This window comes from Polypterus senegalus, chromosome 7, assembly GCF_016835505.1.
Source record: "Polypterus senegalus isolate Bchr_013 chromosome 7, ASM1683550v1, whole genome shotgun sequence".
Taxonomy (NCBI): domain Eukaryota; kingdom Metazoa; phylum Chordata; class Cladistia; order Polypteriformes; family Polypteridae; genus Polypterus; species Polypterus senegalus.
In genome coordinates this window covers 190,561,036-190,578,404 of record NC_053160.1, presented here as the reverse complement: position 1 = coordinate 190,578,404, position 17,369 = coordinate 190,561,036, and the positions used below count along the sequence as shown (strand labels likewise).

Genomic DNA, 17,369 nt, shown 5'->3' with positions numbered 1-17,369 from the left:
CCTGTCCGAGGGGAGAACTGACGTTGAAAAAGCGCCGCCCCGTAACCCCAAAGACGTGCAGCTGACTTCAGCGCTAAGCTGGACCTGTGAGGGGCTGCTACACATCCTGGATCAGAGTCTGAACATCTCCCGATGGGGTGGCACGGTGGTGGCGCTGCTGCCTCGCGGTAAGGAGACCTGGGGTCGCTTCCCGGGTCCTCCCACAGTCCAAAGACATACAGGTTAGGTGTACTGGCGATCCTAAATTGTCCCTAGTGTGTGCCCTGCTCGGGGTTTGTTCTTGCTGGCTGCAATTGGCTCCAGCAGACCCCCTGTGACCTCGTGTTAGGATATAGCGGGTTGGACAACGACTGGCATGACAAGGTAAGAAGAGGCAGAAAACATCTAGCAATGTCTGATGGAAAATCAGTTTAATAAGAAAAACAGTCTGACAGAATAGAAAGCGTGGCCATCATACGCACACGGTGAACATGGCGCCAGTTAGGGAGCTGCTGTGTTCCTTAACGAGAAGAAGGAGTAACTGGCCAGAAACTAACAGCTCTATGAAATCATTTAAGACACCTCGTGTCGGACGACGGGCCGCCAAGGCCTGCATGTCCAGGTGGAGCACATTGAAGAACGGCCTCCTGCCTCCTTTGTTTCAGTCCTATCTGCTCAGTCCGCAGGTTCTCGTATTGTAAATGCCAAAAAAAAGTCCAGGCAAGTGACAGTCCACTGGTCATCTTTAAGGGCTCACAGGGGCTATGAAATGGGGGACAAAAAGACAAAAATCAGACAGAAGAACTAACATGAAATGCACAGCAAAAGACGACCTGCAAGCACAGGACTGCTTACTCGATTAAAGGATATTGTAATGAAAAGAACTCTCTAGAAACGACAACATACTTCACACTTCATATGGCACTGTAGGTGGTGACGATACGTTTAATAGAGGGAGGGGGCCTCATTGTCACATCGACACCTCCGACACCGTTATTAGTGATAAATAAGTAATAGGAAATCATAATAGTGGGTGGCGCTGCGGCCTCGCAGTTAGGAGACCCTTAAGGGTGCGCTTCCCGGGTCCTCCCTGTGTGGAGTTTGCGTGTTCTCCTCGTGTCCAAGTGGGTTTCCTCCCACAGTCCAAAGACATGCAGGTTTGGTGCACTGGTGGTCCTAAATTGTCCCTAGTGTGTGTGTGTGTGTCCTGCGGTGGGCTGGCGCCCTGCCCGAGGTTTGTTCCTGCCTTGTGCCCTGTGCTGGCTGGGATTGGCTCCAGCAGACGCCCGTGACCCTGTAGTTAGGATATAGCGGGTTGCATAATGGCTGGCTGTACGTGTTATGAAGCTGGCACACCTTAAGCTTGCGTCTTGGCTTGCATAGTCACGAGTTTCTCGGGTTAAATCCAACTGTAAGCTCATCCAGCAGACGACTTCACCAGTGTTGGGCTTTCCACGACTGAGTTTTTGCCTGCAAAAAATAAATAAATAAATGAAAATCCTCTTCCTGCTATTCTAAACTCCAGAACAATTTGATAAATATTTTAAAGACTTTTAAAAGTTTTGCATTCATTAAAAAAAAAAAAAAAGGGAAATGCAGCGGAAAATTCAAGCCAAAACAATGGGGGCCAAAACTCACACCAAGTGGGCATGAAGAGGAATTTCAGGGAGAAGATTTCAAGGAGTACTCCGTCCAACAAATGGGATTTGTTTAAATGTGGATTCTGTTTTCATGCACAACGGAGGTCACACGTTTCCTGATAGAATTGGTGTCTATGGTGGTCAACACTGGACCACCACAAACAACATAAAACTCACGCTAGTCGTGTTGCAAAATCCACATTTCACGTCATCCAGACGTATGCGCACAATCGGCCAAATCCGTGCATTGTCACTAAAATCCCTTTTGTAAAGAGCATTCAGATGGGAATGAGCGTTAGAACTGAAGACCCTCGTCACGTCATTACATTGATATTCACATCCAAAACTCGGAGTATCTCGGAATTATTGAGCAGCAATCTGTGAAACTGCACCTGTGCTGCTTGTGGAATCGTCTCTCGCTCTCTACATACGACAAATAAATAAAACCCAACGTCCGTCTGTCTGCCTTTCACAAGAGGACTACTTCACGGATTTAAATCGGGTGGTTTGGTTTTTTTTTTTTTTTGAGAATTTGCTTGAACATTCCGGTTCATTTTGTGACTTCTTACTAAGTACCACAGTTTGGTTGCGGCACAGATTTATTTGCACAAATTCAAGAGAGAGGATGCGGGGCCTTCCTCACTCACATGTACCTTAACTCCACTTAGCTAGCGAACGAGACAACTACTTCACGGATTTAGATCCGTTTTTTTCTAGAATTTGCTTGAACATTCTGGTTGATTTTGCGACTTCTCTCATCGCGCGAAGTATCAGAGTTCGCTTACAGGAGCGAGACATTCGTGCTGATCCGAGAGAGAGAGAGAGAGGCTGCAGGCCGAGGGGAGCTGGGCGGGACCCTCCTCACTGTCCTGTGTCACTACTATGTGGGCGGAGCCGTGGGAGGCGGCTAGACTCCGCGCTGCACAACCACACTGCAGATTCCGTTTTCTTTCGTTTTCAACTTTTAATCTTTTCTTTAGTTTGTACTCGTCTCTCAGGGCACTCTGCCTTGTGGATTTCACGTGATTTGCGCTGTTCGCCATTAAATAACCTGCTACTGGGCTGAACTCGCGACCAATGAATAGGAGGGTCAGAAGGGATGGCGTGGGGTCTACAATTACAGTGCGCCCCATTTTTGTTCACAAGAGTGTTTTCTATTTTAATAAAATGACTTGCGTTTGAGAGTCTGTGAACATACGACTGGATGACTTGACGTGGATTACGCGATACGACTAATGCGAGATTTTTACACGGATGTTTTAATATTGTTATGTTTCGTGCAGCTTTGGTAACCACTGATGCCTTTTCTATCAGAGAGTTTCTCTTCATTCTTCATGACAACATGGCGTTAAAAACTGCTGTCCGCCACTGCAAACAAAACTACTTGAGGTAAATAAAATATCATTTCTGAGTGGAGTATTTCTTTAAAGACTGACAGAGGTACGAGTTTGACTTCTACTCAATACATGAGTGGTAAACGACTGCAACAATCTCGAGAAGACCTCAGAAATGTAGCAAAGAAAAGCAAACCTGCCCAGCAGAGCCTTTCTGATTTCATTTAGAAGGCCGATTGTCTGGTAAATTCTGCCCGCGCTCCCCACCGTACCGGGGCAGCAGCCCATTGACTGCACTGCTTTCTGGAAAACCTTTTTTAGTTACCACACCTGTGTTTTATTAGTGAAGTGCCCCCTAGGGGACATTCTGGGGACTTGGCACAGGTATGCAAAAATGCTTCAAACTGTTGGTTTAGTCACTTCTAATATACATTAAGTGTTCTCTGTATCAGCAAAGCGAGTTTCACCTAAAGGCCTTTTACTATAAAGACAGACAACACAGTACTTTAGTGAAATGAAGAACTTAGTGAATTAATTACCTTAGGACTTGCAAGGTGAGCAACTAATAGGCGACTCCTCAACGTCCTGGTCAGGCGATCGGCTCCGGAGAGGCTCAACAGTCTTGAGATGTCTAGTTATGGTGCGATAGCTTGGGATGGGATACTTCAGTTCTACAAGTTAAACATTTAACAATCAGGGGACTTTAGAACTAGTGAGACGAACACAAAACACCAAACTTCAGTCAAGCAGAAGGAGTCTCAATGGACAATGCAATGCTTACCTACCCTCATGGAGATTTGAGTCCTAATTTAGGAATGGCAGTGCGTTCAGTTTTGGTGTTCAAGAACAAAATAATGAAAGGAGTGATTGGTTTGTTGGGAGAGCAAAGACAACACAAGTGCGGCTGCTTTTGTAAAGAATGTTCTCTTCTGTTTGACCACAGACGTATGTCGGAGTTCCTGTTCTTACTTTGCCACTTGGGTCAAATACAATCATAAATGCTTTGGCAATCAAAGTGAACCTCACTGGTGGACTGCAGAGCAGGTCATTCTTGGAGGATTCGTATTCAAGGGAAAGTAGCAGCCACTAGCAAGCCGTCTTTCTTCTGCATGATGCTTATTCCAAGTTAACTGCATTTTTAGGCCAACAGGACTACTAGAAGTTGGAGCTTAGGACACGGGAAGCAAAGAATTATGGTATGAGGAACCTTATCAGAATTACAGTTGACATTTACTTATTTGTCATTCAAGGTGACTTACAACATTTAAGATACCGTTGTTTACATTACTCTTTTGGTTTTCCCTAAATGGAGCACAGCAGCCAGGCGATTGGTCATCGTCACCGAGGGCTTCAAATCCAAAGCCTTAACCTCTGTGCCACACTGCTTGTCTTAGCAGAACTGGGTGTTAGGGAGCAGAGGGGTAAATCAAGGAAAGACGGGTCTTTGTTCCAAACATTATGGAGGGCGCTGTGTGTGTATATATATATATATATATATATATATACACACACATACATATATACATATATATACACACACATACATACATACATATATATACACACACATACATACATATATATACACACACATACATACATATATATACACACACATACAGACACACACAGTGGAACCTCGTTCCAGCACTGAGCTCATATAGCGAACTTCTCGTATCCAGAACAAACTTCCCCATTGAAAATAATGGAAATCCAGTTAATCCGTTCCGCACCCCCAAAAATATCAACATAAAAATCAATTTTCCTAACAAACAACACTGATAAATAATATATACAACTGGAACCTCGGTTTGTCAGTAACTTGGTTTACGAGCGTTTTGCATTAATTTTAACAGTAAAACAAGCGATGTCTTGCAATACAAGTAGTATGGATACACTTTGTCTGCTGAGCGTCATGTGATCACAACTGAGCTGATGGTTCTTCTCTCGCTCGTGTCTCTCTCTCTCTCTCTCTCTCCTCTTGAGGGCAATCGTCTCCTGTTCTCCGTCTGCATGTCCACGATATTTTTGGATACGCTTATACAGCGAACTGCTACAGCGAAACAATGAAATCACAAGCGCACAAACGCGTAGATCCTCACGCTACGGGAGAACAAGGAACACTGAGTGAGCTGATGGGCTGGCAGCGTCAGCTTGGCTGAATCCCCGAGTCGAGGCGGATCGGAAAACTCGTCACGCATAACCACAGCCTGGCTCGTGGCTCGTTACGCGAGCCAATGCTCGTATTTAGATCCGAATTTTTCACTCATACTTTCCTCTTATCTTGAATTTCTCGTATACAGAGGTGATCGTATCTAGAGGTTCCACTATATATGTATGTATGTTACGGCCAAAACTCGAAGTTCAGCCAGTTCCCGAATTGGCCGGCCGTTTCACATTTTGGCCGAGAGGTGTAGCCAAAGTCCAAATTACTACAAATGGCCAGTTTATATGCTCGTTTGGCCGGCCATTTCACGAAGTGACAAGAACTCCCTGGTCAAAATCCGATGTGTTGATGTAAGGCTGTCTGCTCAAGGTGTGAAGATGCTTAAAAATTTCAGATGCAGATTCAGAAGGGAGTTTTCCATTCAGCACGAGAAACTGCTCAAGGTAACTCAACTTAGTAGTGCAGTTGCATCAAGTGTAGCCTTGGGGGCTCTTGTTCAGAAATCAGACGCCACTTGGTTGTTTCACAATAATTAAGATTAGGTATAGAAGTAGGTTTCACATTTCTGTTATCCGTTTAGCCCTAAAATAGTGACTTGACATCAGGGACCTATTTTATTGACCTTAAGGTTAGTGTTCGGCGAGGGGAAGGCCGTCTCAAGTGGCGTCCGCTTTCTGAACAGGACCCGCCAAGGCTCACTACTAAGTGCACAACAAATCACTGCTCATGCCTTTTTTCTTCCGACTTTGTCCAATTGCCCCGTGCCATTTCACAAACTGGCTGGCCAAATCCTGAAATCGAGGAAAAGATCGGACATTGGCCGATTAATTTATAGCGACATTGGCCATTTCCCGATTTGGCTGTAACACACGTGCACATACAGTATATACATTGGCAGCTGGAGATCCACAAAGGGAGAAAAAAATGAATCGCGTATCATAAAGTAGTTTTTATTCCCGAGCCTTCATCAGAGGATAAGGTTTAGACTTACAAGAATCAAAGGCAATATATAGAAATAAATTACGTGGAGGGAGCTGGGTCGCGAGGGGGGGGTTATTGGTTGTAATGTTTTATTTATTATGAACATGTTCTTCTTAAGTTTGCATATGCTGGGTTTATGTCCAAATGCCTGTTTGTCTGATAGCCAAGATTCAGCCAGTTCTCTGGCACTTTTAGCACTGGTGTTAAATCTTACCAGTACGTTGTCCCAGTTGAATGTATGTCCTGTTGACTTTGTATGTGTACAGATCTGTGATCGCGAGTCCGTCCTTCTAACGGCGTGGCGATGTTCCTGTATATGTGTTATAATTCTTTTTGACATTTGTCCTACGTATACCGCTGGACAAGAACTGCATGGAATGCTGAACACTGTGTTTCGAGTTGCTGCTGTCGACTTCTTGTTTTTCGCATTGAACAGGACGGTGCGCAGATTGTTTGCAGGCTTTGATTGCCTTTGATTCTTGTAAGTCTAAGCCTTATCCTCTGATGAAGGCTCAGGAATAAAAACTACTTTATGATACGCGATTCATTTTTTCTCCCTTTGCGGATCTCCTGCTGCTAATATGCAAACAGTATCACAGAACTTTGCTTCCATACATATAAATATACTGCTCAAAAGAATTAAAGGAACACTTTTTAATCAGAGTATAGCATCAAGTCAATGAAACTTATGGGATGTTAATCTGGTCAGTTAAGTAGCAGAGGGGGTTGTTAATTAGTTTCAGCTGAGAGGGGCAACAATGAGATGACCCCCAAAACAGGAATGAAGGGTTTAACAGGTGGAGGCCACTGACATTTTTCCCTCCTCATCTTTTCTGACTGTTTCTTCACTAGTTTTGCATTTGGCTACAGTCAGTGTCACTACTGGTAGCATGAGGCGATACCTGGACCCTACAGAGGTGGCACAGGTAGTCCAACTTCTCCAGGATGGCACATCAATACGTGTCATTGCCAGAAGGTTTGCTGTGTCTCCCTGCACAGTCTCAAGGGCATGGAGGAGATTCTAGGAGACAAGCAGTTACTTTGGGAGAGCTGGAGAGGGCCATAGAAGGTCCATAACCCATCAGCAGGACCAGTATCTGCTCCTTTGGGCAAGGAGGAACAGGATGAGCACTGCCAGAGCCCTACAAAATGACCTCCAGCAGGCCACTGGTGTGAATGTCTCTGACCAAACAACCAGAAAGACTTCATGAGGGTGACCCAAGGGCCCCATGTCCTCTAATGGGCCCTGAGCTCACTGCCCAGCAGCATGCAGCTCGATTGGCATTCGCCATAGAATACCAGAATTGGCAGATGCACCACTGGTGCCCTGTGCTTTTTACAGATGAGAGCAGGTTCACCCTGAGCACGTGACAGAAGTGAAAGGGTCTGGAGAAGCCATGGAGAACATTATGCTGCCTGTAACATCATTCAGCATGAGCAGTTTGGTGGTGGGTTAATGATTGTCTGGGGAGGCATATCCATGGAGGGTCACACAGACCGCTACAGGCTTGACAAAGGCACCTTGGCTGCCATTAGGTATCAGGATGAAATCCTTGGACCCATTGTCAGACCCTATGCTGGTACAGTGGCTCCTGGTGCACGACAATTCCTGGCCTCATGTGGTGAGAGTATGCAGGCAGTTCCTGGAGGATGAAGGAATTGATACCATTGACTGGCCACCACACTTTCCAAAATCCAATAGAACACCTCTGGGACATTATGTTTTGGTCCATCCAATGCCACCAGGTTGCACCTCAGACTGTCCAGGAGCTCAGTGATGCCCTGGTCCAGATCTGGGAGGAGATCCCCACAACACCATCTGTCATCTCATTAGAAGCATGCACCGATGTTGTCAGGCATGTATACAAGAACACAGGGGCCATACAAAGTGCTGCGTACAATTTGGAGTTGCTGCAATTCAATTTGGGCAAAATGGACTAGCCTGCCACATCATTTTTTCACTCTGATTTTTGGGCGTCTTTGAATTCAGGGCTCTGTAGGTTGATCATTTTCATTTCCATCAAACGATGTGGCATCCTTTCGTTCCTAACACATTAGCCAGTCTATATCAGTATAGATATCCAGGAGGATTGAGATCTGATGTGTTTTCAAAGTGGTCCTTTCATTTTTTTGAGCAGTTTATATATATATATATATATCTATCTAATATCTGGGTAGGAATATAAGCAACAAGCTGGCTACGTTTGTAGAGGACACCAAGCTAGGTGTGATGGCAGATAATCTATAATCTTTACAGATGGACAGCACACAGGTTTGGGCAGATTTGTTGCTGATGCAGTGCAGATTAATGTAAAGAATTACACGTAGGAAATAAAAATGTTAGATCTGAATACACAATGAGGGGGCTGAATGTTGAAGATACCCAGTCGTAGTGGACTATCAGCATTCAGACAGTGGACGGAAGCCATCGATCGCTACTGTAGGTCGTACGGCACCTCGGTGTGTGGAGATTCGCGCTCCAGCTTTCAAATGCACTGGTGAGGCCTCGCCTGCCGGACTGGGCTTCAGGCTACTAGAAGGTCCAGTCATTTCAGATGTTCGCTTTCACGCGGTCCCTACTGTTTGACATTGTCTTTGCACTTCCCACTCTAACACCGGATGTTGGACGATAGAATATCTTACTCAAGTCTCCAGCTGGGCCTCCCATTTGACAAGAGCACCAGATATGCGGTTTTCTCTGCCGTGTGTGTGGCTTTGTCTTTTCAGTTCTGTCAACACATAATGGTATTTATTGGTACTTTCCAATGTCAATTGTTAATCACAATTAAAGGGCTAAACACGGGGCCTGGTGGTGGTTCTGACTTTAGTGCACATTTAATATTTTTAGTCTGAAGGTGTGAGATGCCCCCCTGGTGTGTTACTTATAATGAAAAAACAGAATACAAGATGGTTTAAAATGTGTTCTGTGCATTAAGGTTTATATAGTACAAGTTACTGTTCCCAGAAGTAATTTCTTAAAACAAAAAGGTTAACGTGTGTCATTTAACTCCATTAACACTCAAAAAAGTGAGCGATAATAAGTTACATGCACATTACTTTACAGTACTGCTTATCGTGTACAAAATATAAAACAAATCAATCAGCATTTAGTACTGGCCATCAAGAGAGTAACCGGTGCCACCTACAGTGACATTAAACAGGCTACTCCATCATGAACATCATGCGACATATTCGAGGAGATGCACAAATCACCTTTTCTGAGATACTCATATCCGTTGATGCCACATGCATATCTAATCTTCAAGCAGTCACTAATGGTGGACGATGACCATTTATAGATTTCATGTCCTGATCCTGGTCTGTAAAGTCTGAAATAGGAATTAAAGAATACATTAGAATAAAAATGAAAAATAACACAGCCCAACGACGACGACAAAAAGAAAACATGTCTTGGGTTTCAGGCCTGTTCCTGGGGTTACTTGGGGCACCGATTCAGAACATTGCATTGGATAGGCTGCATCAGCTCTAGTTTCTTAGATATGACTGAATTGGTGACTCCACCAGGATGAAAGAGGAGTACAAGGCCATCTCTTTAGTCATGGAGAAGAGAAGTTACCAAGAACATCAATGGGGGATTTGTGCAGACTTGAAGATGGTTCATTTTCTTCTTGGTCCACAAATGGGCTAACACCAAGTATCCTTGTTTTTTTATGCCTTTGGGATAGTCGAGCCAAACATGAGCATTGGGCGTCCGAGGGAATGCAGCACGAGACAGAATCAAACTGGCACCACTACATAAAACGATACAATCTGTAAAGGCTCGTGCCCTGAATACGTGGCACAGAAGTTACCTGGACTTGCCTTGCAAAAACTGAAGGCCGCAACCTTATAAACGCCTCACAGTTCATAGCATCAGTGAATGAAATCAAATCATAGTCCTGGTCTTCATTTGTTCTTATTGTGAAAAACTTTCTTGGCAACATGAAGGCAGACAATTAGTAGAGGATGTGCTCCTTCATTTCACCAGGCCTGTTAAAGTCCATTATCAGCTTTCCAGAGAACCCTGGTGACTTCAGCGAAGAGCAAGGTGAGAGATTTCACCAAGACATAAAAACAATGGAGGCCAAGATACCAAGGAAGATGGGATGCACACGTGATGGCTGACTATTGCTGGAATCTCATGCGGGATTCCCACTCTCGGAAGTCTTGCAAAAGGAGCTTCTTGTGTGTCGAAGGACTGGAACGTTTGTATCATAAATCTGGGCTTTTGGTATGAAATAAGTAGATTTTCATGCAGTACACTTTTCTTTTAATAGGTTTCCTTCATGCTTAAAAGATATTCATTTATACACTACATTAAAATATCCCGATTTTTTTATGGGCGAGCCAAGTGAAGAGTAGTATATGGCATAAGTTCTGTATCTCAAAAACCAGAGCTGATAGGGGAACACTGGGGCCATTTCTGGAATCGGCTGGTCAAACATACCCAGAAGCAGGTCTGACATTTGAGGCACCAAAATGTGTGTTGGCCAGCGTTAATGCAATGTGTTATTAAAGACAGTCAAAGTTTAAACACTATACATTCATCATGCTTTGGAAAAGCCGACTAAAAAATGCTCAAGTGTGCTTTTCCCACTATTATGACACCATAGAAGCAGCAGATTGCGAAAGCCCAAAAAGTTCAATTCTGGTTTACTTGTCAAGTGCAGGCGACACATTGGGCTCAGCTGGGCTCCGATGGGCGTCTATGACAGGCACTGGGGTGACACTGCAAGGTTTCATGGCAGCGCTTTAAATAAATCCCAAAACTACAAAAACGTTCCACTGATATATGGGGTTTTCAAAAAGAATTTCACTTCTATGCACTTTTTATACTTCATACTTACAAGTGCCATTACCTGCCTATTACAGTTTGTAGTTGTCCATAAATCAGGCAACTGACAAGCAGTTTCAAGTGAAAAGCATAAGGTGTGATCCTGTAAACCAAAGTGTATATTTACCTGCTCTCGAGATATTTTATTTGATCTGGATGGAAGACCAGGGCCAGCATTCGATCCTGAAGAAAAAAATAAATCAATAAATAAAAGGGTCGCTTCAAACCAGTTCACTATTTAAAAAACAAAAATGGAATACCAAGAGCAAGGGTTTCAGGCGACTATTAAAACCTGTTCTAACTGGCATATGTAAAAGCGCTGATCACTTTGAAAATAACTGTTAGATGTTAAGAAGAGGGGGGATAACAGTTTCAAAAGTACAAAACTGAAGTATTCCTCAAATATCAGACATTTAGTCAATCGCTAAAGACTTGTTTTTCACAGTGGAACAGAACTACTGTATGCCCAGACTCTTACCAAGATCATCTAGAGAAGACGTGGGCATCAGTAGGCTGCACCCTCTCCTCTCATTAACACCTGGTACAATTTTTGGGAATTATCCGACTTGTTTAAAGAGACCACCTGTTCTAACTGAGGATTTCCCTGCAAGTACATTTTTCACACGGGTTTTGAACCTTAGGCATACAGAATGGTTTGGTTTTTACTGCCGTCACACACGTGAAGGGCCTGAACACTCAGAATTCTACGCCGGGCCAGGGGGTGGCGGAGTGTACCGACTTATCTCTCGCAGTCCCTTGCAGACCTTTCCCAGGAAATCCCGCCTGTTGCCGGCCCCAAGGATGACGTCACTTCCGGGCATGAGGAAGCCACTCCCAGTTCCTGCACCGATGCTGTCATTTCCCTTCCAGGCCTTTAAAACTGCCATCTTGCCTCAGTACAGGCAGTTCGGTTCTGGACTCTGAGCTCAGCACATCGTCGTGCTACTAAAAGGCAAGTTTGCAGCTGAGAAAGTATTATATATATTATACGGGTGGCTGCCCCAACTCATTCTTGTTACACTGGGTGCCAGCCTTTTGTTATGCCTCTGTCATCACAAGGTGGTTGGTTGGAAGGGACACCAATATGTTACCAAAAATATGCATATGCGATACCGTGCGTTTTTTTAATTGGATATACTTTATTAAAGTATAAATTAGGGAAAATTGTGTTTTTCGCATGACCTTTGAGGTCAAAGCGCAGCAATTTTCGGGTTATGGGCCGCACTCAAATGACTGGGTATCTGACAAACAGATGAAAGTAAATTGAGAGAGATGGATGCTTTGCTATGGTTTACTGTTTGTTCAGCATTGGTCCCCACTGACGTCTACCTACCATGTCCGTTTTCCATAAACACAAATTGGAAATAAAACCATTTCTGCTGAATTATTCCTTAAACGCAGGGGTGTCAAACTCCAGGCCTGGAGGGCCGCAGTGGCTGCAGGTTTTCACGGCTCATGAACTCCTTTTCCCTTCATTTTCATAGCCCTGTTCTTAAGGAGTCAGTCTTCTGAATTGATTCTCGTTTCTTCATTAAATGGCAGCCAAACAGAAATGAGACGTGAAACGAGCCGACAGATGAGCAGCTAAACTGGGGCTTCAGACTCCAGCCAGTTTCTTAATGAGAAGCCGGGTCTTGCTGTTAATTAAACTCGTTATTTAACTCCATGGCTTGTCGTTGCTCTCATTCTGTTACGGCAGACTTTTCCAAAACTGTTGCTTTTTTTTTTTGTTTTTCTCTAAGAACACCGTCAAGGTGTTTGGGTCACCTGACAGAAACCATGCCATACTGAGACAGTCACCTTTCTTTATTCTCAGATACTGTGTGATGGCACAGGTGAGCTGGTCATGTGGCACCTTGTTTCGTGTCTCGTTATTATTGAAGGAAAAAGAAACGACAAAGGGGCCTGAGCCAAGGGAATTAAATCAAAACGAGTTAATTGGCAGCAAATGCTCATCACCAGTTAAGAAGAGGGTTGAAATGAAAACCTGCAGCCACTGCGGCCCTCCAGGCCTGGTGATCGCACCCCTGCTTTAATCCATTCTCCTTCAGGCCACTTGGTATATTTTTATACGGTGGTCCACATCTAATTATGCAATTTTCATTACACTATAACTTACTAAGTTTATTACACAGAAAATCACCCGAAGAATCCCGGACCATCGAGAAGTGTGCCAACTGATGACATGAAGAATCGTCTTCACGCCAAACTGAAATCAAAGTCATCCAGACGATCTGGATCTGCGTAATCAGATCTGGACCACCCCGTACTTTTCTGACCCCTCACCTAACAACGTAAGCGTTCAGCGTGTGAGGGTGTTGCAGCCGTCGTAAACAAACCCAGCGGTCATGCAAATCCACGGCTGGCGTGTATTCGAGCTGCACAGTAAATATTTCGGTACAGTTTTACACGTTTATAGGCTCATTCGGTGTCAAATCATCAAGCACTGCACCATTTTTGAAGTTAACTGCATGACAGATGTAATGTGCCAACATACAACGATGTAAACTCTGAAGTTTTTTCTCTAGGTTGTACCCACAACTCCTACCAGCTAGTATTAAATACGGACGAGCTACATGGCACTACACTAAAAGTGTGTTTTTGCTCCAAGACGTCTCGTGAGTGCCGTTTACGGTGCTACATTAAATAACGACCGAGAGAAGATGAAATGCGCTGGAAGCTCAAGGCCAAAGTCACATCTTTAACGTCATGAAAGCTTTTGTTCTCCTCTTCCACATTTAAAACGACTGCTAGCTATTCATGTCAATTTTACATTAAAGAAAAAAGATCCGATTTGTCTGCTTTTTAATTTCAGGTGTGGTGCGCATAGAAAACCAATGACCAGTGACACTTACTTTCCTTTCCAATTCAACTTTCAGTTTGTGAATTAATTCATCTTTTTCACTCGGTAAGCAGTCCTTGAAATTATTCAGTGCCACCGCTGTTACTTCCACTGCATAGTCTGCTGGGTCCTCAATGCTGGACTCTTTTGCTTTGCCAGGAAGGGCACAGTAAACGTGATCAATGACCGCCTTCTCGGTCAGTCTGTGGGCGACAGCAGGCCGGGGGTCATCTTTTCCGCAGATTTTCAAGGAAATTGGGTTCTGGACTGCGGTCTCCGTCTGGTCACCTTTAGCCGGCACGTTGTATGAGCCGTTTGTTTCCAATGCAGTTTCGTCGGGTGAAAGCAGACAGTCGTCTTCCAGCAGACCCAGACTTGGAGGAGATTTGCAGTACGAATGATCAATCAGCCCGAGTGCTTCAGGAACTGGTGCTGCTTTTCCATTTTCTGTATTACTGGATGTGCCAGATGGAGAGTTCCTGGAAACAGCACAATTCTGGTCAGGCACAGCGTCAGGCAGAAGTGCACCACCACTATCAAACTGAGCGTTTGAAAAATGGTTCTGCAAAAAACACAAACACGCCTTCAATACAAGTATTTACACCCGACAAGTCCCAGTAGGACCACTCACTTCACTTTTACACTACAGCAAAATACAGAATATCTAAAACCATGTGATCTTACTGCCACCTACAACCCTGTTACTGACAGCAGCAGTCCTCGATTGTCCAAGCCAGACGTGTGTGTGTGTGTGTGGTTAGGGGATTGTTCATGGTTTGTTACAGATGTTTTTTGAGGTCCTCCTCGTGTCTGCGTGGGTTTCCTCCCACAGTCCAAAGACATGCAGTTTAGGTGCACTGCCGATTCTAAATTGTCCCTGGTGTGTGTGCCCTGCGGTGGGCTGGCGCCCTGCCCGGGGTTTGTTTCCTGCCTTGCACCCTGTGTTGGCTGGGATTGGCTCCAGCGGACCCCCCCTGTGACCCTGCAGTTAGGATATAGCGGGTTGGTTGATGGATGGATGTTTTTTGAGTCCCTAAAAATGTGAATTTACCCTTTGGAAAAATAAATCATCTATCTATCCATCCATCCATTTATGATTATCAGCTTAGAAAAGCCAAGCAAAATGACCCCTTTTATTGGCTAACTAAAAAGATTACAATATGCAAGCTTTCGAGGCAACTCAGGCCCCTTCTTCAGGCATATTGTAATCAAATTAGGGTTATCAGGATTATCAGCTCAAAGAAACATCTCCTAAAACCTGATGGCATTTCTCCTACTGGCATTGCATTACGAGGAGTTGATGGGCAGCACCTGCACGTACTTTTAGTGCCCCGTGTTGTATCTGCTTGGGGTAGAAAGGCTGGGGCTGCTGAAGGATATGCTTGACATCCATAATCCAAAGTAATAGTGCCCAGTGGCAGCTGGGTGGTCACGTGGCTTCGGAGCCCCTGCAGGTTTTGTTTTTTTTCTGTCCTCCTGACCATCAGACCTTACTTTATTCTTTGTTACTTAGTATTGCCTAATCTAATTGAGCTGACCGAGATGGGAGTAGATTCATACCTGGTGCCATGGATCGTGGACTATCTTACAGACAGACCTCAGTATGTGCGTCTTGGGAACTGCAGGTCTGACATTGTGGTCAGCAGCACAGGAGCGCCGCAGGTGACTGGACTTTCTCCGGTCCTGTTCAGCCAACATACATCAGACTTCCAATATGACTCGGAGTCCTGCCACGTGACGACACTGCTATGGTGGGCTGCATCAGGAGTGGGCAGGAGGAGGAGTACAGGAAGCTAATCAAGGACTTAAGGGTTAAATGGTGCGACTCAAACCACCTACACCTGAACACCAGCAAAACCAAGGAGCTGGTGGTGGATTTTAGGAGGACCAGGACCCTCATGGACCCCGTGATCATCAGAGGTGACTGTGCAGAGGGTGCAGACCTTTAAATACCTGGGAGTGCAGCTGGATGATAAACTGGACTGGACTGCCAATACTGATGATCTGTGCCAGAGAGGACAGAGATGACTACACTTCATTAGAAGGCTGGCATCCTTCAACATCTGCTATAAGATGCTGCAGATGTTCTACCAGATGGTTGTGGCGAGCGCCCTCTTCTACCCGGTGGTGTGCTGGGGAGGCAGCATAAAGAAGAGGGACAAACTGGTGAGGAAGGCAGGCTCTACTGTGGGCATGGAGATGGACAGTTTGACATCCGTGGCAGAGCGACGGGCGCTGAGCAGACAGACTCCTGTCAATCATGGAGAGTCCACTGAACAGGATCATCTCCAGACAGAGGAGCAGCTTCAGCGACAGACTGAGGAGACCCCACACTATTCCACCCGGGGGGCTAAACAATAACATTATACAGTACAAAGTTATTGTCTGTTATACCTGCATTGTTATCACTCTTTAATTAATATTGTTATTATCAGTATGCTGCTGCTGGAGTATGTGAACGTCCCCTTGGGATTAATAAAGTATCTATCTTTATATTTTCATAAACTTCTCTTTCCTCATCTTGTAAAGAACTTTGAGCGCGATCACTTGTATGAAAATGTACTATAGAAATAAATATATAAAGGTTGTGTTGTTCAGTCACTTCTAACACTTCTGTAAGAGTAGGACAACCTGATAAAGTCAAGTATGTATCTCTGCTGCCCAGAGCCTCCACCATGGAGAGATCACATACCATTAACTGGGCTGGCGTCCAGCGCTGTTAGGTGGGGTTTCATCTGTCACTGGGTTGGTCATTTTTGCAGGACCTGGCAGCCCTGTGTCAAGTAAAGGCTGTGTCACAATCAGTCGTAGCCTTCATTTATATAATCTTAGCCAGTTGGAGGTACATTCCCATGAAGCCAGTCATCTAATGCAACGTACCCAACGCCCGAGGCCAACTAGTCCACAACTGGCCAAGATAAAATAAAACAAGTTCAGTTTTCTTGTCATGCTTTGTATGCAGAAGAGTGGACAACCAAATAAAGCAATGAATACTCATCTGGAAGTACAATGCATAGAATGTATTGATGAGGAATTAAGGAATAGGCGGGTTTTGAAGAGACGCTCATCTGGTGTCTCGTATTTTACATACCATAACAAAAGAGAATTAAAGGGCAGAGATGGCTGCTAAACTCACTGCAGTGGTTAGCCCTTCACAAAGCACAACATGCTAATGGCTGTCAGAAAAAGGGTCAAGCCCGACTGTGCTGGACGATCGGTGCTCAGATGGTCAACGGATCACAGGCCGTGATTTTCAGACGTGTGAAGTGACGTGCTGCAGCGACTGTGATCGTCAAATCAAAATGTTCTACGACAAGATGTCACGTAACGTGACATCAACTTGAGTCGACTCCAGGTACTTGAAGGCTTTGGGCAGCAGAGATTATTTCTTAATGCGTCAGTATTAAAATACATTAGTAAAAGAATTTGTCTGTTCACATAGTATACAAACACTGAAAAATAAAAGAACAGTTTCCATACAAAAGTCACAACAGCTAAACCGCTAATTGAAAGAAGGATTCAGAGATTAACATCACAAACTGGTAAATGCCGAGAATCTTCTCCATTTTTACTGGTTTTTCTTTTCTGACAT

At 44.5% G+C, this 17,369-nt stretch overlaps 1 protein-coding gene across 3 annotated transcripts in view; it reads right to left on the bottom strand.

Annotated features, from left to right (window-relative positions):
* Positions 1 to 391: 391 nt before the first annotated feature.
* LOC120533094 overlaps positions 392 to 17,369 on the bottom strand; it is a 31,142-nt gene continuing 14,164 nt past the window's right edge. For 2 of the 3 annotated variants that reach the window (XM_039759787.1, XM_039759789.1), the window contains 6 exons: positions 13,791 to 14,339; positions 11,063 to 11,118; positions 9,315 to 9,430; positions 3,493 to 3,624; positions 1,336 to 1,449; positions 392 to 741 (listed from right to left, as the gene is read on the bottom strand). In XM_039759787.1, coding sequence (XP_039615721.1) covers positions 3,494 to 3,624; positions 9,315 to 9,430; positions 11,063 to 11,118; positions 13,791 to 14,339 — 852 coding nt within the window. In that variant the 3' untranslated portion in view covers positions 392 to 741; positions 1,336 to 1,449; position 3,493. Of the gene's footprint in view, positions 742 to 1,335; positions 1,450 to 3,491; positions 3,625 to 9,314; positions 9,431 to 11,062; positions 11,119 to 13,790; positions 14,340 to 17,369 lie in introns of those variants that run through there. The other variant, XM_039759788.1, reaches the window with a different exon arrangement.